Source organism: Labrus mixtus, chromosome 19, assembly GCF_963584025.1.
Source record: "Labrus mixtus chromosome 19, fLabMix1.1, whole genome shotgun sequence".
NCBI lineage: Eukaryota > Metazoa > Chordata > Actinopteri > Labriformes > Labridae > Labrus > Labrus mixtus.
In genome coordinates, this window is record NC_083630.1 from 12,484,570 (window position 1) to 12,508,164 (window position 23,595).

Consider the following 23,595-nt stretch of genomic DNA (forward strand, 5'->3'; position numbering starts at 1 on the left):
TCTTTTTTTTGTTCGTTTTAACGTCCAAAACTGCTTATTATGTTAATAAAGAAAAAATATGAAAGTGAAAACAGAATGATTGCACTCAACAGCTATGTCTTTATTGTCAGGGTTTGACAATGGGATTTGATCTCATGCTGACACACAACATTCGACTGTCCTTAATTTGGTATGTTGCATGTCTTCATTCACTCCTTCTTTCATGCACACAGATACATTTGTTTAAGCTGGAGGTACAGCAGGATGGGACAAAGAGTTAACACTCCACACTGGCTGCATATACAACAAATATCTTGTCATCGTTATGTACACAATATTTTCTAAAATACTGTACTCTAGGTACAGAAATAGTCTTTTACAGTAAAGGTTGACAACCACTGGAGATCAGGCCTCTGATTCACACAGTTTGGTTTGAGTTAAAACTTTAACAAAGGGGGGGGGGGGGGGAGGGGGGGGTTCTAAATGTGACGGCCTGTTGTGTCTATCGTACAACACAGCACTTCTTTTACAGCAGCTTCGTCACTGAGTACCAGAGACTGGCAGTTTACAAAGGCATCGGCAGTGATGAAACTTTACAGTGAGGCTGAAAAAGACGAGGACGCTTGCTTTTCTGGTTTCCTCTGCTACACTCCACTCTTTTCACATCAGACTTGAGCTGAAGGAGACGAGAAAAGGAAGTCACTTCAGAGTGTAGAAATTCCCCCATCATCTAGTCTTAAGAAATGGTACCATGTTTTAGCCATGTTAGTTTATTTTGAAGAAGTGGTGACCTGGGAACTCTCCTGATTTTAATTTTAAAAAAAAAACAACATCTTGACAGAGGATTGAAAGAAATTTAGGAAAGATGATTATTGTTAGAATTATTGAAAGGAGAATTGCACAGGTAGGCTAACTAAAGTGCATTAAACATGTTCCTGTATATGACTAATGTGATAAAAACAAAAACAGATGGTTGGACAGGCTATCTCAGTACCAAAACATTACTGGCTCCTTTAATCACATTTTACTCTGCCGGCTTTTCCCAAATGTTGCTCGAGTTCCTTTAAATTAAATAAAGAAGTGGACTGTCTACACATTTTTTTTTTTTGAATACAAGCAGAGAAAAAAATCACGAGATAAATAAAAAACAGTCTTAGTCCAACATCACTGATAAAAGGAGAGAGCGATAACAGTGCAAACGCCTGAAAAAATAGTTCTTTAACAGTTTTTGTTCCTAGATAAATAAATTAGATATCCGATATTTTTGCTCTCTTATGGTTACAAACACAAAAAGCACATTTAAAGCAGACACGCGTCGTCACTCAGAGGACTGTAGGGATTAGTAAGAATATAACAAGGCTGACAAAGCTGCTGATGAAGCATTGTTAGCGCTGGTAGCTGTTAGCATGTCTCGTTTCTAGTATGGCAGGGTCCGTATTATTCAGTCCTCTTTAGATGCATCACGTCCATTCCCCTCTCGTACATTTCATCATGCTGGTGTGGTTGAAGCTACTTGACTGGCATGGTGGAGTTTTGTAAGCATCCTACAGACGCTCCTTTGGTCCTTTAGCAGGCGTTCAATCAGGGTACAGAGCAGGTCTGATGAGGAGAGCTGGTCTGCTCTCTGTACTGTAGATCACGGCGTTTAGTTAACTTCAATATGTGAAGCCGTACAACATAACAGAATACTCTGTATTTCTAACATTTTTTCAATAATAAATGAACTATAAGTTCCTGTAGAGCCTTCAAGGCATCTTTTTAAAAACATGAAATAGGATGTTAATTCCCAGAAGTAAGGCTTTCTCTCTTTGACATCAAATAAATGTCATGTCTTCTAGATTTAAAAAAAGAAAAGCGTGTACTGTAATTCCTATAATTATTCCAAAAGAGCTCAAATGTTCTGTCACAAAGTGGAAATGTTGCGTTACATTTTCCCGAGCTTGAACAGAGTCTAACCAAAACAAGTCTTTACTATGCCAATGGCACACTGGCCTAATTGTGTGTTCAGTTAAAAGTGTCTCCCAAAGGAAGGAAATGAAACCCTCCCTCTCAGCCCAATTTGCTCTGAAACTCACCCCACTCTGACTCATCTTGTGTCTGAGAGAGGGACACAGAATACAAGCCGCCACTGCTGCTGAAAAGACTTTCAATCAGCAGTGCACGGCTTATTCAGCCACAGGGAGCGGCGGCCTCGTCAGCAACGACAAGCCAGGCCAAACAGTGCATGAGACAGAGGGAGGGGTAATGGTGGTGAAGGAAAGAGAGCTCGGTTGTGCAAGCAGAGAAAATGAAAGTCGGCCTCAGCACAGACTCACAGATCATGTGATTAAACGACAGCGAGGACCCATCATTTCCAGGACGTTCATTTTGAAGTCCGTCCTGGAAAAGCCAGCGGTCACGCCGCCACAATAAAAGCTACGCTGATGAATTGTTATTGCCATTGGGTACAGATGTAAGTCAAGGTCGTGCATCTTTTCCCAAACCGTTAACCACTGGAATGTAAAATCAAGTCTGATCCTAAACAAAGCATTTACCCAAGGGCAACATTTCATCCGACATGCTCTGGGCCAGAGAGCGAGCTTTTTTTTTCGGGCTCCCAGCCGAGGGGCCGGGCTAGCGGGGCCAGGCAGAGTTATCTGTTGGCTTTGTATGTGGACTTGCTGGCATCACGGGGCTCTTTGCTGGGGTTGCTCCAGTCATCGGCCTCCGGGCTGGTCTTGTAATGCCGCCACGCTGACTTGTTGAAGACAGGCAGGCGCTCGAAGGACTCACTGGACAGGGCCTTGAAACACATTAAAACACAAGGTTAAGAGACAATTAGCTTAGCGTAGCATATAGACTTGGAAAAAAAAAAAAAAAGGTAGACCTAGTGGACACTGACAGTTCTAAATCTGTGTAGATGTAGCAAATGTGACAGAACATGTTTAGTTGTAAACAACTGAGTTTCTAGTGGATACGTTTTTTTTTTGTCTTTACTTTTTGGAAAGTGTTATGCCAGCTAACTTTCCCTGGAGCTAGCTTCATACTTTACAGGCATGGTTCGGCATGACGGTTTATTTGAGTTCACTTAAGGGCTAGTCAGGAAGATTGTTGCCATTTTAATGTCCGTCAGTGAAACGTGAAGTCATCATGAGCAGCCAGTTAGCACAGCGAGCACAAAGATATGGTCGGAAACAACTACCTTATCTGACAACTATTCAAAGGTAACAGAATCTGCATACCAGACATCCTAACAGTTAACTAAGTTTTATTAAATATCTCATGATTCATCCAAAAAAACACTAGGTTTTTCTATTGACAAATGCACAGCGCTAACTAAGCTGCTGGCATGGCAAGCTGTTTTTTTTTGTTTTTTTTTCAGTTTTCCAGAGACCTTTCTGTGGTTGTTATCATATTGTTACTCCACTCATGTTTAAAACGTTACAGTCATTCTATTAGGGAGTAACTTACGACTAAACAGGCGTATCTTTCACTAAGAAGAGCACAGAGTTTTGCCCTTTTCATTATTAGATATCTCCAGGTAGCCATTCTAAACAAAGCTAATCTCTGAATCCTCTGATCCTGAATCGCTTTCTTTTACAAAGTGAAGAATATAATGTACTATATTGGAGGGAGGTTATTTGACAAGTTCAACGTAATGATAAGTACTGCTAAGTGAGAAATAAACAGAAGTGATGAATTAAAAGTAAGGTTGCAGACTTTATTATAACGCTGGACAAAGCGTTGCTGGTTGCTTCCCGTCTTTATGCTAATGTAGGATTTCTGTCTTCTAGCTCTCGCAGACAAGTGACGGTAATCTCAAACGTCCCATCAAAGTCTGGCAAAATAAAACTGATTAGCTATATTTACCCAGTTGTCATGCTCTTCTTGTAAACTCTGACACTCAAGAGTCTTTGAGAGCCAAAACAACCTTTACAAGTTGTTCCACATTCGACCAGCTCACTTTACCTTCAGATAGATGACAGCATCAGTGCCCACGCCCTCCATGGAGTAGAGTTTCAGATCCCCCTGGAAGTAGCGGGCATAGAGCCTAGAAATGGGCAAACCGTAGCCAAAGCCAGCCTGGGTGGGTGGAGGGGGAAAAGGAGGGTGGCAGAAAATGAATTTCCCAGATGTCACACCATACATAGATAACGTGAGGGGCCGGTCTGATTTGATTTTGTTATGTATAGGTGTAGTTCACCAGCGGGACAGCTCCTGGCTCCAGGCTTGGCGTCGGGGCAGTGGAGTACATGTAGTTAAACAGACGGTCTATCTTCCTCAGAGGAACTCCTCCTCCTCTGTCGCTGATCTGAGAACAAACAGACGCACAAAAATTGAGAAGAAACAAAAAAAAAACACTATTTCCTTGAATAAGCGTTTTAATTTTTGTTTGCGTTTGTACCCGTGTCTTATTTACCTTAACAGAGAGATCCTCTTTACCCAGTGTGACTTTGGCCTTCACTGGTGGTAATCCCTCTTCACTGTTTTCATGAAGCTCCACCGTGGCTCTCATTGAGTTCTACAAACACCCACACACTTAATTAACTCAGCTCAGCACAAGTCCTTACAGAATTATAGTGACATTACGGGTTAATTACAACTACAGAGGGCTGGACTGGTTGGACTGCATGCACTGATTCTGGCCCCTTGCTTACCTTGAAGAGCTCAAACAGCATGTGGAACAGATGAGAGGGCACATACACCACCTGGATGGGCTTATTTGGGGCCTTCACTGGAAGATTGAAAGGGAGGAGGAGAAAAGGACTACAAGCTGGTTCTTTTTTTTTTAGGTTAATTAGATGTTCAGTATTGTAATTTGGCTACATTTGGACTCTGAGCTGCATCTACAAGCTGTGAAAGGACACAAATGACCAGGATAAAGGATCAAATGAGTGGATGTGGCACAAACAAGAAAAAAAAGAAAGAAAAAAAAAAAACAGCTTACTGTTAAACTCTTCAATCTTCAGCTCTGGAGCTGCCAAGTAGTACTTCTCACACAACATCTTGGCTGTGTCATAGGCATCTGAGAGGAGCAAACACAACACGAGTCAGGAAAAAAGACAGGCCGAATATGTCGATTGTTCGTGTGTTTGGATTCCTGGGACTAACGGGTCACTAATGTAGCATCTGTTTTCTCACTGGGGTCACTGAGAGTGCAGCTTTGGATCCACGCTGCAGAATTCTGCAGAAAAGAAAACTATCACTATGTAAACACGCCATGCAGCACATGTGAACTCTGATTTATTTGATTTCTGGTCAGAGTTGCTGCAATGTTATCCTTGAAAAAAAAAAAGGAAGCAAATATGGGAGGGGGGGGGGGGGGGTTAATCCTGGATTATTATCAAGCATGAGATTCTTTAACTCACCACTGACAACTTCAGCCACACCGCAGGTTGGATCAATACTGCCAATATGTTTTGGAAGCGCAGGGTTGGTGTCGTTACCGAACAGCAGAGCTGCTCAGAAAGACACAGAAATGAAAGTTAGCAGAAGTGAAAGGTACAGGCGGCATGCTTGTGATCCAAACAGGTTTCTTTCTGATACTCACTGTGCTGGTTGATGAGCATACGGAAAGAGATGCGGTTGGTGTAGAAGCGGTCGAGGAAATACTGGATGTTGCTGCTGATGAAAGGGTCGAAGCCAAATTTCTCCTTGTACTCGATGACTCCCTGAGCCACGGTGGGCACCACGTCGTTGTGACGGTTACGGATCTCAATCAAGAGCTCCAGGAAACTAAAAAAAAAACATTTTAAAATTGTAATGAGGAAGAAAATAAATCCACTTACGACTGTCATTTCAACGTCATTTTGAGATCATACTATACTATACTTGGTATATCTTTTGCAAAAAACTCTTCTTAAACTTGAAAAGGATGAAAGCAATTTTAAAATAGGGATCCTGTTTTCTTGGATCCAGTCTGCTTCTCGCGTCTATAATTTGTTTGTCGTTTTGGAGATTCAATCTTCACGCGAGTGCTTTTCTGATTTCCAGTGAACCAAATTGTTCTTGGAACTGCTCGGTGTAAACACGCTGCACTATCCAGACTCCTGTCTGTGTTTATACTTCATGGTGTGTGGCTGTTTATCACACGGGCATTGTTGTAGTATAAATACGCAGGGTTACCAGTACAGTCAGCAGAGACCTGTGTGTGCTAAGGGGATTAACTGTGTTAGAAGAGGGGGCTATAAAGACAGTTTACAACAGCTGGGTGCCTGACAAAGCCATACTTCCTGTAATTTATTGCACTACTTTTATGACTCTTTAATCAAGTCAATATACTCTTACTCATTCAGAGCGTGAGGGTCCTCTGGCTTTCTGTTCTCATAATCCAGCAGCTCCACAAAGCTCTGCATGTACCTAATAGAGCAGACAAAGGTCAAAAGACAACGTTTACTCATGCTACCAAACAATACGTCGGCGGTAACGCTTATCGCTCAGCAGTGATGAAGAGAAAGTGCCTCACCATTTCTGCACCAGTCTGATCGAGGGCTGGCTGAGCAGGTTGTCAGGCAGCAGGTTCACCTCTCGCATAGTGTTGGCCAGCCGCACCGGCAGCTCCTTACGCAGGAACATGTAGGATGTTTTCTCGCAGGCATTGTCCCGCCCTGGAAGAAGAAAAGAAAGTGGTATCTGTTAAATTTGCGACAACGCTGACATTAGTTATGTGGAGGTGTTGGTACAGATATCCTTTTTTTTTAGAAGGCGTTTTCTCTTGCCTTGCTGCTAAAAGTCATATTATCAATACTACCCTTGTTATTATCACGTCTAAACTCTTTTAATTTAGACCATATTGGAAATGACAACCACTACCAAACTGTTAACATTTCTGTAAACTGGATAACTGTGTGCCACACACCAAACGATTTAACCTTTGAAATGATGTACCAACGTGACTAAAAGAGAGGTAAACATACCAGCAAGGGCTCAAATTTAAGTCTGAAGTTGGGAGCTGTAATCAGTTTCAACCTTTAATATGATACCTCAAACATAGCTAACTGGCTTGGCCTGGACTTTATTAACTATCTGCTAACATTAGCTTACAAAAGGAAAACACAAATTACATATTACAGCCAGTGGAGACGAGGGAGTCATGGAAAAGTTTGTTGGATATTTGTTTCACATCCAAACAGGAAAAGCTGAATCACCGTGGTGTAATAATGTGTGCATCTGAGGACTCAATAAGGAGCACATTAAACACAGAGTGAATCATTTGGGGGGGATACTTCTACAGTTCCAGGCAGCTACTAAATAGGGACCAAAGGTGATATCTTATCTACTCAAACGCTGCAAAGGAACATTTTCAGCAAAATGAAAGGAAACGTCCCATCCTCTCTTATCAGAGGTGCGGCTTCCCTCCCTGATTCAGCAAAGTGAACAAAAAAAAAAAAAAGAGAGGGAGCATTAGCTATAAAACTGGGTAGTGAAACCGATGAATACTGAGTCAGCCTTGGAAGGCCACACACACTGCAACAACCCCACCATGATGTCTCACTTGTTCCCCTCTGAATATGGTCTGCCCTGCACTGCTCCAGTAACACAAACAATTACTGCAGACAAGACGCTCCCTTTGTTTCTTCATGCAAACCAACAAGTGTTGCAATGCACACTCACTGGGCCATAAGCATCCAATCCACAGCTGTGAGAACGAATTACATAACAAAGATGAGTCGGCCTGTTTTTAATCACAGATGGATTAGGAGAGGACTTGAGTGTTGGCTGTCATCTTGCACTTCGAGTCTAATTTGTTTCACAGTCTAGTTACTGACTGCTGAATCAGCTGTTACATATTGACATGTTAGTGTTGAATAAAACTCTGCCTAACATGATCCGGGCTGTCCATCCTTCGTTGCATACAAGCCAGAGTTGAAATCAAAATACCAGCATGCATTGCACATGGTAAACAGCCCATGCATTGACAAGCTGTCGCACAGGAGCCATGATCATGAGTGGCCCAGTTTGTGGGTTAGTACAAGTAAACAACAATTCAAACGTCACATCTCATCATAGAAAATATTGTGAAGAATACTTTTACTATTAAAAACAACTCAGAGATGCCTCAGACAGACCTAACATTGTTATTATAAAGGGAAATATAGTCATGCAAAGGCCCCTGGGTGACATTAATATCAGCCTATAAGATGACAGGCCTGCTTTGCTTCTTACCAAAATCCAGAAACTGTTTGATGGAGAGCGGGGACGGCGAAAATCTGGAGTAATACTCGATTTTGGGGTTCGTGTTTTTCAGCAGAGACGCGAAGATCCTCATTTTGAAAGTTCAACAGCGATGCCAGGACCTGAACGTAAGAATGAGGCTCAATGAAAACACGACCATTTCTTCCCCCCCACCCCCCGGTTATGTTGACAGTCCTCCTCTCTCATCCGCGGACACATGTGTCCCAGGCCGCTTCCCTGCACTGGACGCGAAACGAAAGCATGAGTAAATGTCCATAAGTTTAGATGAAAGGATGCGAACAATATGTGACCAAGAGGGCTTCCTGTATCTGCATTGTTGGTGGTGGTTTCGGAGTAGCTCAACGATCTCAAACTAGTCCGATCAAATCGCACATTTCCTGATAGGAGTTTCAAAATAAAACTGCCATATGTCGTATATTTTCATTTTTTTAACTCATCGTGGGTGTCTTCAAATGTTACATCGTTCATTGTCTTTTTTATCCTGATATTTTACTTAAATGTAATTTACATAGAAATGTAGCATGTTGTCCGTTTGAGACAATAATAAAAAACGTTTCTTCAGTGAACAAAGATGCTTACTACAAAAAACAAAACAAAAGCAGGTATCATTATTGAAATAAATAAATAATAACAAATAAACTTGAAGATTGAAGTGTGGGTGTAAATCTTGACAATATTCATTTTTTATTTTTTTGTATTTTCAATTCTATTGATCAAGAAATATTAAAATATTTCTTTAATAATAACTTATTAAATTAACTTATATAAACATCCCTCTTACTTTCATCTTCCACCCTTTGTTGATGAGTAAATATCATGAAGTCCTGCCTAAATGGCTATACACTTATAATTGTACAAGTATACTACTGACTTGTTGGTCCATATGTTGTTTTAAAAAACCCTCATTATTTTATATATATATATATATCTTTTGTTAAGGCTTTCTCATAAGATTTCCTTATGATCGATTATCATATAATTTATCATGTCTACCATCTAGATAAGTCAAATAAGGTGTATTGTTGAATATTTTGGGGGGCTCTATCAATTGTAAATGGCATGAGGGTGCTTTTATAATATGACTGGTGTCCATCGGTACTTTCTTTTTACTGACATTTTTCCATTTCTAACATTTTATTTTGAAGTTTTAGCTTCCAATCTTCCGGCAGTGAAGTGTTTCGACGACGGCTTTGGAGCACGTACATCGAAATTTCTTGACAAACGCACTTGGACATGGCTTGTTGATGCTTTACGGTGATTGGCTTAAAACCAGGAAGTTACAGACAACAGCAACCCGATTGGACGGATGCGTGTCAGTCATCGTTTTTCCCCCCCCCCAGGTTAGCAGCCATTCACTTCAGTGCAGTCTGTGAAGCATGGTATAACATTCACATACAGATCTAAGTAATTTGAAAACAAGAACACATTTCGGAGATGAATGAGTAAAATTCCGTACTGTTGTAAGACTATTGATATGTAAATATACATCAGATAGGTGTCTATAAAAAAGCCTGCATCTTACAGATAGGGTAAAGTGTTTATCAGAATGTAGTTTCTACTGACACCTAGCGGCACAATTGTACAGGTGTGAGTATATATACTGTGCCTGCATTAAATAAAAACACAACATGCATGAACATACAATCCATATTTATATTTATTTATATATATTCTCATAATCAAATACATGCAGGGAATAACAGTGACACACTCGCACACTCAAACATATACAAGCACACAAATTTTCAAGCAGACTCAAGGCACTGGAGCCATCTTGGTGTTTTCATTGTCGTCGTGTTCTTCTTCAGGTAAAGGGTCATACTGCCGACGGTACAGCAGACGTGTTACAAGCGTGATGATGAACATCTCCAGGATCAAAAGCTGCTGACTCAACACTGTGAAGACAAGTGGAAAAACGAAGCTCAACTGCAGCACACAAGAATCGGTGTTGGGATGGATTGAATCATTGTTGATCGTACAGATAATCACATGGGTGAACAGATTGGTTGTACGGATGGATGTTGACTCACTGTATCCTCTGGCTGCGCCGGAGAAGGGCGGAGCGCAGGCTATGGTTCCATTTAAGGCCAGGATGTTGATGATGGCTGTTTGCAGCTGGCTCAGGACCAGCACAAGCTACACACAAACACACACAGACACAAACAAACACACACATACATTATTTAACCTTGTGACTGCCCTATAACCTGACACGTTATTAGAAATGTATGTTTACCTGCACAGCAATACTTATATATTTAAGTGTTTCTAGTTAATGTGCGTCATGTAGTGTGAACAGGTGTGTGTGTGTGCGCACAGACTTAAAAAGTGACTCTTGTGTCTCACCTGGTACATGGCGTACTTGGGGATGATCTTGAGCGTGCGCAGGGCAGTCCTCAGGTTCATGAACATGATGGCTACAGGCCACAGTGCGGTGATTGTCAAGATGCCGACAAAGGGGTTGATCCATATTGCAGATCCGGTTATGTTCAACTGAAACATGGTCACACACACAGTAAGAGTCAGGACGTTTGCAAAAGCAGCATGAAGACTAATTCTGAGAGAGTGGGGAGGGAAAATGAATGTCAGAGCACAGTTTTAATTCTCTTTGAATAACAATGTTTTTCTTCTCCTTGTTGTCTTTAGCAGCCTGTCTTCTTCTATTATCCTCTTCACAACTTGTACTGTTTTTCTGATTTTCTGTCATTAAACCATGCTGTGTGTGTGTGTGCAAAACACATGCTGAAGTCGTGCACACTCAATGAGTCAACGATTATTTCATGCATGAATGAATCCAGAATAAATCATGGCTTTTTGTTGCTTGCAGATGAAAAATAACCAAGAAACTGGTTCCAAAGACTGAAGAATGGAGAGGTTTGGGGGCTTCGGTCTAAAGCCATTTTTCATTAGCTAATACAGACGCCTTAATAAAGTAGTATTTTGCAAAAAAAAATGTATGTGCCACAAATAAAAACTGGTTATGATGGCACGTAATGTACCAAACAAAAGTATTGTAAATATGATGTTTTCTTTTATTTTTAAGATTCATAAAGCATCAGCTAAATTACACATGACAATGAGAGTGACTATTTTGAATGACGTTGACGCAGTAATATCTTAATGTTAGTTAACATCAGCATAGCTACAGAAGAAAGATGATGACAGTCCGTGTTTAACAAAAATCTAAAAATACTGGTCATCCAGGATAAATGGTTCAACAGTTCAACACCTTTTTTTTCTTTATCACAAAAGAATACAACCAAACAATGATGACCGTAAATTACTGGGGAAAAAAACAGAAATTATGAATGCAACAACAAAAAGGAGACGCTTCTCAGCATTTCCATGCGAGCGACTCACATCGGCCAGGTCAAAAGTCCCGTTGGTCCAGAGGACAATGGAAAGGATAGTGAAGACTGGCTTCAGGAGAGCAAACTGGAAGGAGCCTAGTTTGAGCAGGAAGAGGGAGCGCCTACATTATGGAACAGAAGAAAATGATTTACAGTAAAGGTGACGAGGACAGAACATATTTTCAGGTTTACAGTATTACTTAAAGCCATTAAAAATCCCCGGTGGAGTTCCCTATTTCCAGGAATTGCCATTTCTCGATTATTACTGCAGGATGTTTCTGAACAATTGAAGGTGGCCTTGGGTACACCTTCATCAGCTTCAGGCTTTCGCTTTGATGTGCGCAACAACAGCACTATGGGTCCCTCTGAGATTCACTCAGATTCTTAATGAAACTGAAGCAATTTCCTTGAAACACACACACGATCCTGAAAGTTGTTGACAGGAAACTAGGGAATTGCACCATAGGACCGAGGCTGCTTCTGTCTTATCTTGGCAATCATTCCCATCACGATCATTATGTCGCATGGAAAGGTTTTAGATAAAAGGATTTTCCATGTGTTTATGCTGAGGTAAAGCATGTTAAGCATTACAGAGCGTACAATAAGCACATCTGTTTGTCTTGGCCGAACGGAAGCATGCAGGAGACATAAAAGAAACTTAATCTGTGCCTGCTACAGATGCTCATTCACCACATGTAGCTTATGGAATAAATGTGACCATGGACTTGATTTCAACATCATCAACTATGATTCATAACACAGATGAAGCCGATCTTTAGTCAGATGGTAAGGGAAATGTTTGGACAGCATGATGTCATACACATAGCCCATCTCCTGAAAGAGTTGATTGGCCTTGAGTGTTTTCAACCGGCATCCGAAATGTATAGTCTTTATCCTATGTTGTATGCACAGACAATCTGTGCAGTTACACAATCTTTTCACAGGCCAAAGACCTCCAGGAAAATCTAGGTTCATTCCAGCCAATGACTATGTGGCGTTTTGGTTAACGTGCGCTTTGCACTTACCATCTAAGTTGCACAGATTTGGGGTTACAGAAATATACTTTATACAATGCCCACTATAAGCCCCTATAACATGGCATCAAAATCTTAAGGAAGGGGTTTAAAGTATTTGTTCGATCTTTTTGGCTGTCTTGTTGAGAGTACTGAGAGGTTATAGATAGGAAATTCCTCTTTGCACAGATATATCTAACTGCTCCATGTTAGCTTAGCTTAGCACCAAAACTGGAATCTGGATTCAAAGGGCTGTTGATTGTTTGGTTAAAACAAAAAAAAATCCCAATTTGAAAAGGACTATTTGGAGAAACAAGTGCCATCACAGATTTTTTTTTTTTTAAAGCAAGACACATAGGCAGGCCCGCCCACTGAAATGATTGGGCCCTTGAAAGGCCAAGTGAATGGGCCCTCCACAGAAGTCATTTAACAATATCATTACGTGAGGTGTTGGACCAGTAGTGTTAGTGCGAGCCTCCTAGCCAACATTTGCCTCCTCTGCCTGGCTCTGATCAGCTTTTGAAGCTTACTGAAAAAGAGTTTGCTTACAAGGCATTGTTGTGCTCAAATGCCCTAGCCTCAGTTCTTTCTTGCATCCTGACTTTTGTGCAGGTCCTGGCATGGCTATACCCAGCCCAAGATTACTAACAGTTAAGGTCAGTGGGCTCTCTTACAACTTTAATGTTACAAAAAAGGGTTCATACTATATTACATAAAATGTGTTTCTTTGTTGTATAGTAAGTAATGATGAGTATTTCGTTTTTTTGTTTTTTTTTAATGGTTATGATTACTTACATTTAGGGTCCCAGTAATTTAGGCAAGTTTTGTTATTTAGGTACAGAGAAAATCTAGTTTTCCCCCCCTGCTTCCATTCTTTGTGCTAGGCCAGGCTAATAGGTTACAGCTTTATATTTAAAGGACAGATTTAACAGTCATTTTCTCATGTGGTTCTCAGCAATAAAGCGAATAAAGGCATTTCATAACAAAATGGACTTTAACAACCCCGACCATTTGCAAAAATAACTATGAGAGAATCATTGAAATATTGTTTATCTTACAGTTGCAAAATAAGACAGACCTCATGTTTCTATATCAATATCTCGTACAGATAACACCTACATTCTCAAAATGTGTCATGTAAAAAAAAATGTTTTTCTCTTGCCAAAGATAATAGGATCATGTTTCTAAATCGACATGCAGAGAGTTGCCGCTGTTATCAAACTAAACATATGATTCTGCTTACACCCAGGGTATTATTGAAAATCTGTAGTTTTACATAAACGTATCAATGGAGCATTTACCGTGTGATGGCAACATATGGAAGGCATAGGCAGCAGCAGCAGCAAGGCCCTGTGCTGATCTTTAGTTTATGTTTCCCCGCTCGTTTCAGGAAGCCCTCATCACCACCCACCTCCTCCACCATCAGGATCAGGAACTTGAACACCACGATGGAAAAATAACTACAGAAAGATAAAGGAGAAATGTACACATGGAGGAGAGTTTAGAAGGAAGGCTGAGTAGAGAAATAAAGAAAATTAAATCGATCAGTTCTCCACACATTACTCAACCGTATCATTAATCTCGTTAAAAAAAACATTCTGGTATGAAGTTCAAGGTTACACCTTTAATCTTTTACTGCAGGGCTCTGGGCATAAAAAAACACACAGCTCGGTGAGAAATGAAAAGTGAGTAAAAGAGAAGCAGACAGACAGAGACCCACCAGGCAGAGAACATATCAGTAAACATGGTGGCTCTGGGGATCCACATCCCCAGACACGACATGGTGCCAATCACCTAAAACCAACAGGGAAAAAAAAGAAATATCACTGTGTGAAGAGACAGAATTTTGAGAGATAACAACACTAGAGAAAATGTATCTTTCTGTGTACTTTCCCCAGTTTCTCACTGTGTTATCCTTACCGGTGCTGCCCCATTCACCCAGATGATAACACTCTTCTTATTGTTGGGCACTTTCCTATAGATGTAGATACACTCCTCTATGTAGACCAGCATGGACACTGCAGCCATGAAGGTGAGCACAGAGTACAGGATGAGGCCGAAGATGTCCAAATCTGGAGGGGGAGAGGAGATCATTTCAACAAATAAGCTGTTAAGATACAACTCTGGAAGCCACAAGTTATTCTACAGACATTGAACCTTTTTGTGATTAGTTATTGGACTACTATGTGGTTTATAAATGTATTGTACATTTGTCTGCATTTGACTGTGCTTTGTTTTCATAATCTGCTCCAGACTAATTGATTGGGAATTATAACGTGTATGATTGATTGACCTTGACTGTGAAATTTTTTATGATTTTTTTTTATTCAAGGTTTAATTGATTACTAAATAACCAAGAAGCCTGAAGTCAAACACCCCATTAAGAATAAGAGTCTACAGCTATGCTAGCAGCTCTGTGAAACTTAAAATGGCCATAAGATTGTAGCTCTAGTCAACATTGGAACGCTAACATGCTCACCATTACAATGCTAACATGCTAATGGTTAGCAGGATCTATTTTTTTTTCATATTCAAATATTGGTTTAGCATATTAGCATGTTAAATTAGTAAATTACTCCCAGAACATAACAAACTTCCCAAAACAAAGATTATAACAAGAATAGGAGTTGACAGTCATGCTAGCAGTTCTTTGAGACTCAATGGGGCACAATGGTGCCTTATTGTTAACATTAGCATGCTGGCATGGTCACAACAACAGTATACTAACATGCTAAATGGTTGGCAGTGTAAATTGTTCAGTAACGCGCCAAAAAAACCCCACAAATTACTGCTAGAAAATAACAAATATCCTTAAACCACAGGATGAAATGTGTCCAAATAGAAAAACAAAGTTGTGCTAGTAGCACTCAGTACTTGAATATGGTTGAAATTACAAGAAAACTTGACTTGACTAGTGCTCTTGGCCCACTAGCGTCCCAAAGTTGCCTTTCTCTCAAAAAGCCTAGGTGTTATTTTTGGCAATTCCAGTTTGAAAGAGATTAGTTCAGTTTCAAAAAAGCTTCTTTTAGTTGAGACTTATGAGAAAGGTAAAGGCCTATCTTCTTCCAAATGAATTTGAGCAAGTCATTCACATGTTTATTACGTCCTCTTTGGATTACTGTAAGTCTTTGTATTGGTGTTGACCAGACTTCTTTGATTCACTTACAGCTTGTTCGAAATGCAGTTGAAGTCTTCTGACAAGGAAGAGACAATGAGATCGTATCACACCAGTATTGGCTTATCTTCATTGGCTTCCTGTCAGCTTCAGGATCCAGTTTGAGACTGTAGGCTGTAATTTTTAAACTTGAAATGGGCTGGCATCATATTGTATTTGTCTGACTTGTTGCACCAACATGTACATATTTATCATATATATTTTTACTCATATTTGTTGGTATGTGTTTTAAAACTTTACAGCACTTCAGACATTTTGATTGTTTTAAATGTCCTATATATAAACTCTGTATTTGATTTAAGACTGTACTTGACTTATATGTCAACATTAGCATGCTATCATGCTCCAAATCACAATACCAGTATGCTGATGGTCTATCCCATTCACCATGACCATGTTAGCACTGCAATTTTTTTCTGGTAAGCACCAAATCATTAAAATCAATGGAGAAAGTAATCAATTTAGCAGATATCCATATATAAATAAATGTTGAGGATAATATGAAGTAATGCTTAGATGACTAATATTACACAATCACCAATTCATATTGCTATAATAGAAACTGTGTGTAGAAAATGTCATCGCAATCCACACAACACTTGTTTCATCAAAAGCCAATCTTGATTGAGTTGGTGAGATTCAAGCCTTGGGGATAATGAATGTCTGAACTCATTTTCTTGGCAACATAAATCATAGTTGTTGACGGTATAGATGTAAAGACTTGCTAGAAGAAGTTTTATGGGAAAATGTTGGAAACATTTGAAACAGCATGCTACACAGGAAACTGTTGAAGCTGAAAGTAAAGGGAACAATGTTGACAACATAAAACAAATAGGAGAATTGGAAGATCCTCTGCATTACTATTTTTTTCAGTCAAAGATCTTTGTTTGTACTACATGAAAAAGTGTTGGATTTTTTTTTTTATTATTATTTTTTTTTTTACAAATTATCTTGAGAGCAAACATGTTCAATGCAAGTTATAGTGCACCAACCAAAAGCCAAAAATATGGCAACAGGAGCTTTCCAGTAATAACATTTAAGACACATGTGGTCACAATTGAATCACTCAAACAGATGTTTCAAGACAAAGAAAGAAACTAAATAAAGAGGCGGAGTAAATTGTTTCATTATGTTCCCGGGAATCTTGAGTATTGTGTCGAATCATTTATTTCCTGGTAAAGTCATAAACAGTTTTTGTCAGTAAATAAAAACCTGCACATGCAGCCATACAGACAAACTTTTCTTATTTAGTGATTGAAAAGTGGTCCATTAGTCCTCTTGTTGCATTTGTTCAGTACACTTTATTGTTTCTAATTTTAAACACTAATGTACCGTTTCCTTCATCTACTGAAACTATTTCCGGCCTTCTGTGTTCTGTCAGTTAGTCCTAATGATCTGCCAGCTTATGCAGCCACACATGTGTAGAACATTTTCAGTTTCATGTTCAAAGTGCAGAGCCAAGATCCTTTTTTATTCTACTGACAAAACTGATCCACGTGGTATTTGAGAGACTTTAAAATGTGTTATCATCACAAACAAACCCCAATGCAGGTGATCTGATATTTGGTAGATTAAAAGCATCCTTTTATAGTAGATGGACAATATTGTTTTTAATGAGCTTGTTTTTTAAAGAATGCCTTACATATATTATGTTGTGATCACAACATGTGGGGATTGGGATATTTAATAGTTGAAAGAAAAATAAAACACACAAAACACCCTCCCTGATCACCTCTAACATTTTGGAACTACAATTTGTATCTATTTTCCAACAAGAAATCTGTAACTACCGCTATGATAATATAATAATAACAATAATATATGCGGAAAGTATTGCGGAAGGTTCTTTAGAAGCTTAGTTTTACAGGAGACCAATCACTTATTAATGTAAGAAGTCAATTAACAGGAAAGGGGAACATGTGCATAATCACACATGAAAACATATAACATCACAATAAAAACACTAATAAACAATAAACAATGTTCACCACCTGATGTGAAATTATTCCAAAATATATGAAAATGACTGACAACTTGTTTGAGGATCATAAATAAACCTAAAGAATAACAAACTACTAAAAAAAAAACTCGTTTAACTATTTGTTAAGTTTACAATCCCTCAATAGTGTCAACAGATCGGCCAGGGTGTATTTATTAATCAGTAAATATTATAAATATACTAAAATGGAGGATCAGTTAAAGCTTTTGATAAAAAGTCAGATATTTTAGGTAACTTTTCGACCTACACTCAGTCTTAATAATAACGTAAAACAATCGTAAAAAGAAATAATAAAGCAAAACGTTTTCACCGAACTTTCAATCAATCACAGTTTTATGATCCTTTTAGATGTTTACAACTTCACAACAAAGGATTTAAGTCATATTGCTGATCTCGTTTTTGGGGGGGGTTTCTCCAACATTTAGACCTACAATAACACCAGTAGCCAAGTCAAGTGGATTAATGGATTAGCTTGATAATTATTATTAAATCAGACACTGAGAACTGAGCTCTGCCGTAATACATGACGTGAAGTTTTATAATTTGTCTGATTATTTAAGTACTTAACCTGCTGAAAAGCTGTACAGAATAAATACAGCCAATACAGAAGCAAGTGGACCACAAGATGCTACACAGGGGAGACCACCAACACTACAGACTCCCAGAAACTCCCAAAAATTGGCCTTTAAGACCTTTAATGAAGAACAGACCACCAGGCTAGTTTCCTAATCTTTTCTGGGATAAAACTTAGAGAGGTTAGGTTTACTCACTGAGGATGATGTCGATGGCGAGAGGAGGCTTTTGCAAGCACCTTGGGTCCATAGTTGGGTTGGATCCATTACTCATTCTGGCTGGCTGCTGTCGGTGGATTTCTACAAATTAAATGCTCTTTTTAAAGTCCCTTGTGCCTACAATAAATGCGCTCGGTGCGTAAAGGTCGGTGTCCGCGCTGACTGTCCTCTCTAGTTCTAAAGGGACGTCCTGAAAGTTTCCGCAGAGGGATATCTGCCTGCAGGGTACCCCAAACACTCTTGCAAACACTTGTTGACCCGCCCTCTTTCCTCTGTCAGAGATCGGTGATTGTTTGGCGATTCACCGCAGGCTGGGTAAATGACGTAAAAACGTGCTTTGGGGGGATGTCATGCATTCGTTTTTCTAAGAGGGGAGGAGAAATGGGCTAAAAGGATCTGAAACTTGCTGCCCTTCCTCAATTAACCATGACTGTCTGTGTTTTTTTTTTTTTTTTTGGTTTTGTTTTTACGACATTTTAATGCAGCATTAGAAATGTTGGAAAACGACCAGGTGTGCTTAAAATATTATAATAGGCTATCGGATGTTAATTTTGCATGTTTATTTCGTTAGGTTTTGCTTTTCTGTGGTTTGGCTTTCTGCAACTCTGGAGAGTTTTCTTTTTGTTAGTGTATGGGAGAGATAACTTATTTTGTATTTGCTCAATCAAGTCTTTATTCAGGTACTGCTAAGTTTTTATCACTGAGGCAGCTTCAAGGTCCTCCATTTCTTCATATTCCCAAGACTTTCTAAATGTATTGGGCATATAGAAAATGTATCCTGGATTAATTTGAATATCTTGTAAAATCAGAATTTGAGAGGACTCAGTAGCCTAATACAAATTAGTCATTTGAAATTAGGCTACTATATCTTTGTCTTCGCCTTGCTTAAATCTTTAAATGTCACTGATTTGCTTCTGTTACATTGATAAGATGGAGGAGGGGAACACTAACAGCCTTAGGTGTGTTCTGTGTGTGTCTGTGTGCGTTTAAAGAGGGGGCATTTCTTAGAGCCTGTAGACAGCACATACACTCACATCACATGCCCCCCTGTTCCCATAGCAACATGTGCAGGCGTATTGTCATGTGAGGCATTTATTGAGTATCTTTTTGCCCCCTTGGCTCAATTTGAATAATTCCCCACAACACTTGGCCAGACTATAGAGATACTAATAATCTCTCAGCTAAAGCTGCTGGTATACTGTATATAGCTAGGATGCACTTGGTAGGCTACAATTTTTCTAACAAATATGTCATCCTAATCAGGTATTTAAAACTTCAGAACTTGTTTTGTAGGCCTTAACTTGCTGCAGGAGCTTGGGATTGAACCCTCGACCGTTGACATCGGCTGACAGACGACGACTCTACCAACTGAGCCAAAGCCCCCAATTATGTTACAAAAGAGCAGGTTAAAGACCTACTCTTTGTTACATTATGTTACAATAGAGCAGGTTAAAGACCTACTCTTTGTTACATTATGTTACAATAGAGCAGGTTAAAGACCTACTCTTTGTTACATTATGTTACAATAGAGCAGGTTAAAGACCTACTCTTTGTTACATTATGTTACAATAGAGCAGGTTAAAGACCTTACTCTTTTTTACATTATGTTACAATAGAGCAGGTTAAAGACCTTACTCTTTTTTACATTATGTTACAATAGAGCAGGTTAAAGACCTTACTCTTTTTTACATTATGTTAAAATAGAGCAGGTTAAAGACCTACTCTTTGTTACATTATGTTACAATAGAGCAGGTTAAAGACCTACTCTTTGTTACATTATGTTACAATAGAGCAGGTTAAAGACATTACTCTTTTTTACATTATGTTACAATAGAGCAGGTTAAAGACCTTACTCTTTTTTACATTATGTTACAATAGAGCAGGTTAAAGACATTACTCTTTGTTACATTATGTTACAATAGAGCAGGTTAAAGACATTACTCTTTGTTACATTATGTTACAATAGAGCAGGTTAAAGACATTACTCTTTGTTACATTATGTTACAATAGAGCAGGTTAAAGACCTACTCTTTGTTACATTATGTTAAAATAGAGCAGGTTAAAGACATTACTCTTTTTTACATTATGTTAAAATAGAGCAGGTTAAAGACATTACTCTTTGTTACATTATGTTACAATAGAGCAGGTTAAAGACCTACTCTTTGTTACATTATGTTACAATAGAGCAGGTTAAAGACCTACTCTTTTTTACATTATGTTACAATAGAGCAGGTTAAAGACATTACTCTTTTTTACATTATGTTACAATAGAGCAGGTTAAAGACCTTACTCTTTTTTACATTATGTTAAAATAGAGCAGGTTAAAGACATTACTCTTTGTTACATTATGTTACAATAGAGCAGGTTAAAGACCTTACTCTTTTTTACATTATGTTAAAATAGAGCAGGTTAAAGACCTTACTCTTTTTTACATTATGTTACAATAGAGCAGGTTAAAGACCTTACTCTTTTTTACATTATGTTACAATAGAGCAGGTTAAAGACCTTACTCTTTTTTACATTATGTTACAATAGAGCAGGTTAAAGACCTACTCTTTGTTACATTATGTTACAATAGAGCAGGTTAAAGACCTACTCTTTGTTACATTATGTTACAATAGAGCAGGTTAAAGACCTACTCTTTGTTACATTATGTTACAATAGAGCAGGTTAAAGACCTACTCTTTGTTACATTATGTTACAATAGAGCAGGTTAAAGACCTACTCTTTGTTACATTATGTTACAATAGAGCAGGTTAAAGACCTACTCTTTGTTACATTATGTTACAATAGAGCAGGTTAAAGACCTACTCTTTTTTACATTATGTTACAATAGAGCAGGTTAAAGACCTACTCTTTGTTACATTATGTTACAATAGAGCAGGTTAAAGACCTTACTCTTTGTTACATTATGTTACATGTTAAACTGGGTAAACTGATCACTAGTGAAGCAAGCGCCCCATTACTATATCTCTGCTGTCCTTTAGGCTCTAAGCGATGAAAACATGTTACAATTAAAGCAATAAGTGCTTTAATGGTTAAGTATGTGAAATATATTCACTTCAAGAGGAGTGTCCTCTAAAGCCTACAAACAGTAGAGGAAAGGACATTACAAAGTGTTTTTTTTAGCTTGGACTTACAGATGACAGCAGGTAAAATACTTTACTCTTTGTTACATTATGTTACAATAGAGCAGGTTATTATTATTATTATTATTATTATTATGTTATATTTTCTACAAAGACCCAATGTAAATCCATCATGAGCACAGGACTAAACAACATTTAGAAAAGTGTGTGTTCAGTAAAACCATAGCTTCGGGAGGTTAAAATAACTTGTCGGCACTTGGTGTTTATTTGCTTTCTCTATCCTTGATCTGCATGTGCTGACACATTAAGGGAGTGATTACCAGGGAAAGACAAGTTTTTACAAACATTATCAGTACAGTATTGCTCAAATGGAGGTAAGACTTGGACACTAACTCAGTGTCGATGTGTTCACCTTTTTTTCGAAATGCACAGTGATGCACGTCTGAATCAAGTCTGAGCAACTTTCTTTGCTGCTGGTTCTGACTGCGTCACGGCACACCTTAGTGGATGTGTCTATGAAACGATTTGTCCAGACTGGCCTGAAGTAATGAAATCACTGGAAAAGCTAGAAGAATAGGCTAGTCATTGTGATTGTAAGAAACAGTACAGATTTAAGAGGACCTGTGGATTCCCCCTTGAAAAAGAATCCATATTTTGTTCCAGTTTATGACACACAGACAGACATTGGGGATGATGTCACCTTAGGAAACATCATACAGAGTGAATCAGGGAACATTTGTCATTCACTTGTATAAGACAGACATTCTGATTAAAGTCAAATTTAGATGAACCAGTCCTCCCCCCCAAAACAAATGTCAACTGATTGCATTGATGATACTGCCAAGGGAAACAATGTTAGTCCCTTTTAATGGTTAAACCATCCAGAGGATTTTTTTTTGTGAAACCGTGGCTGCTTTGGCCTTGCAGAGGTTACAGTCACTGTTTACTCCACGTAACCAAATAACACCCAGGTCATTAACTTTGGAGCTTTTATCTCACATGAACATGGACAAACCCCTCAGAAATGCACATGCATTAACAACTCCATCAATTCAACATCTGATTTGCATTTTCTCAATTATAACTGCTGATTTATTTAAGATAAAGATAAACCATCTTTGTTTATCTGAAGGAGTTGTTTAATAATAATATGTAGAGTTATTTAACACAAAAAATACAGATAGTGTCCGACAACAGGACCTTTTATATTCCATTCCATCAAATGCAGTATTATTTGTCTTGGCATTCAAAAATACAGCGAATGCTGAGTCATGATATCATCACCTTAACCAGTGTGTTGTACAGATCTGCACAACAGCTGGGTTTCACAGAGGGCCTGTTCTGTCTCAATAGGGCTAAATATACAATATACAGCCATATGGGTAGAAATTTAAAGCGACAAGGGAACGATTTGAGCGGGTGAGGAGGGGTCGAAACGCTCATCAACAGAAGTCAAGGGCCTGAGTGTCAGAAAGATAGTAGAGGTCAAAGTTCATCTGGGTACCTACATCTCTATCCAAAACGTTTGTTGACTGCCTTCAAATACTGAGAGTATGAAGCAATTTCCCTTTAAAAAGTTTGTGTCCAAGCTTATCACACAGCAGTGTTTATTTATTGAAATGTGTGTTTCACTGACAGCTTTGCTATACACATCTGTCTTTTCAGCTTCCATGCTGTGTTTGCATTGTTACATAACCTGCGTCAAATTCAGTCCAGGAATAGCAATCACAGATGCTACATTACAGTAAGTATCCTTTATGCACAAATTGACGTAAGGCAACGTTTTACATATAGCACAAAAGTTCCCCTTACTCATTCTCCCTTAATATAAAAGGCCCCAAAAAGTAACTTAAAAAAAAAAAACATTATACAGGATTTTAATAGGCTACTGCAGCATGGGTCCAAACAAATGATGGCATTTTCATGCAGAAATGGGAGCTGTGTGAAGTCTGATAATCTGACTCAAGTGATGTAATCATTCTTTGACAATTAAAGAGATGGATGTGGTGGAGTTATTAAGGAGT

At 38.7% G+C, this 23,595-nt stretch overlaps 2 protein-coding genes across 3 annotated transcripts; both read right to left on the reverse strand.

The window, feature by feature from the left end:
• Positions 1 to 81: 81 nt before the first annotated feature.
• pdk3a (pyruvate dehydrogenase kinase, isozyme 3a) lies at positions 82 to 8,493 on the reverse strand. 2 transcript variants are annotated; one of them, XR_009676611.1, is made up of 12 exons: positions 8,125 to 8,493; positions 6,425 to 6,566; positions 6,247 to 6,318; positions 5,510 to 5,694; positions 5,328 to 5,417; positions 4,907 to 4,984; positions 4,617 to 4,693; positions 4,379 to 4,480; positions 4,163 to 4,270; positions 3,928 to 4,041; positions 2,514 to 2,761; positions 82 to 655 (listed from the first exon to the last, which is right to left on the reverse strand). XR_009676611.1 is itself a non-coding variant. In XM_061064092.1 (11 exons), the coding sequence occupies exons 1-11, from the start codon at positions 8,225 to 8,227 to the stop codon at positions 2,612 to 2,614; spliced, it is 1,221 nt and encodes a 406-aa protein (XP_060920075.1). In that variant the 5' UTR covers positions 8,228 to 8,493; the 3' UTR covers positions 82 to 2,611. The 2 variants fall into 2 exon arrangements, 1 of the variants encoding a protein (XP_060920075.1); XM_061064092.1 differs by having other exon boundaries at positions 82 to 2,761.
• A 1,300-nt stretch (positions 8,494 to 9,793) lies between these two features.
• slc51a (solute carrier family 51 member A) lies at positions 9,794 to 18,753 on the reverse strand. The gene is made up of 8 exons (XM_061064703.1): positions 18,462 to 18,753; positions 14,438 to 14,589; positions 14,238 to 14,311; positions 13,819 to 13,977; positions 11,515 to 11,626; positions 10,501 to 10,647; positions 10,185 to 10,290; positions 9,794 to 10,049 (listed from the first exon to the last, which is right to left on the reverse strand). Exons 1-8 carry the CDS (start codon positions 18,535 to 18,537, stop codon positions 9,910 to 9,912), a joined length of 966 nt encoding a protein of 321 aa, XP_060920686.1. The 5' UTR covers positions 18,538 to 18,753; the 3' UTR covers positions 9,794 to 9,909.
• Between the last annotated feature and the right edge of the window lie 4,842 nt (positions 18,754 to 23,595).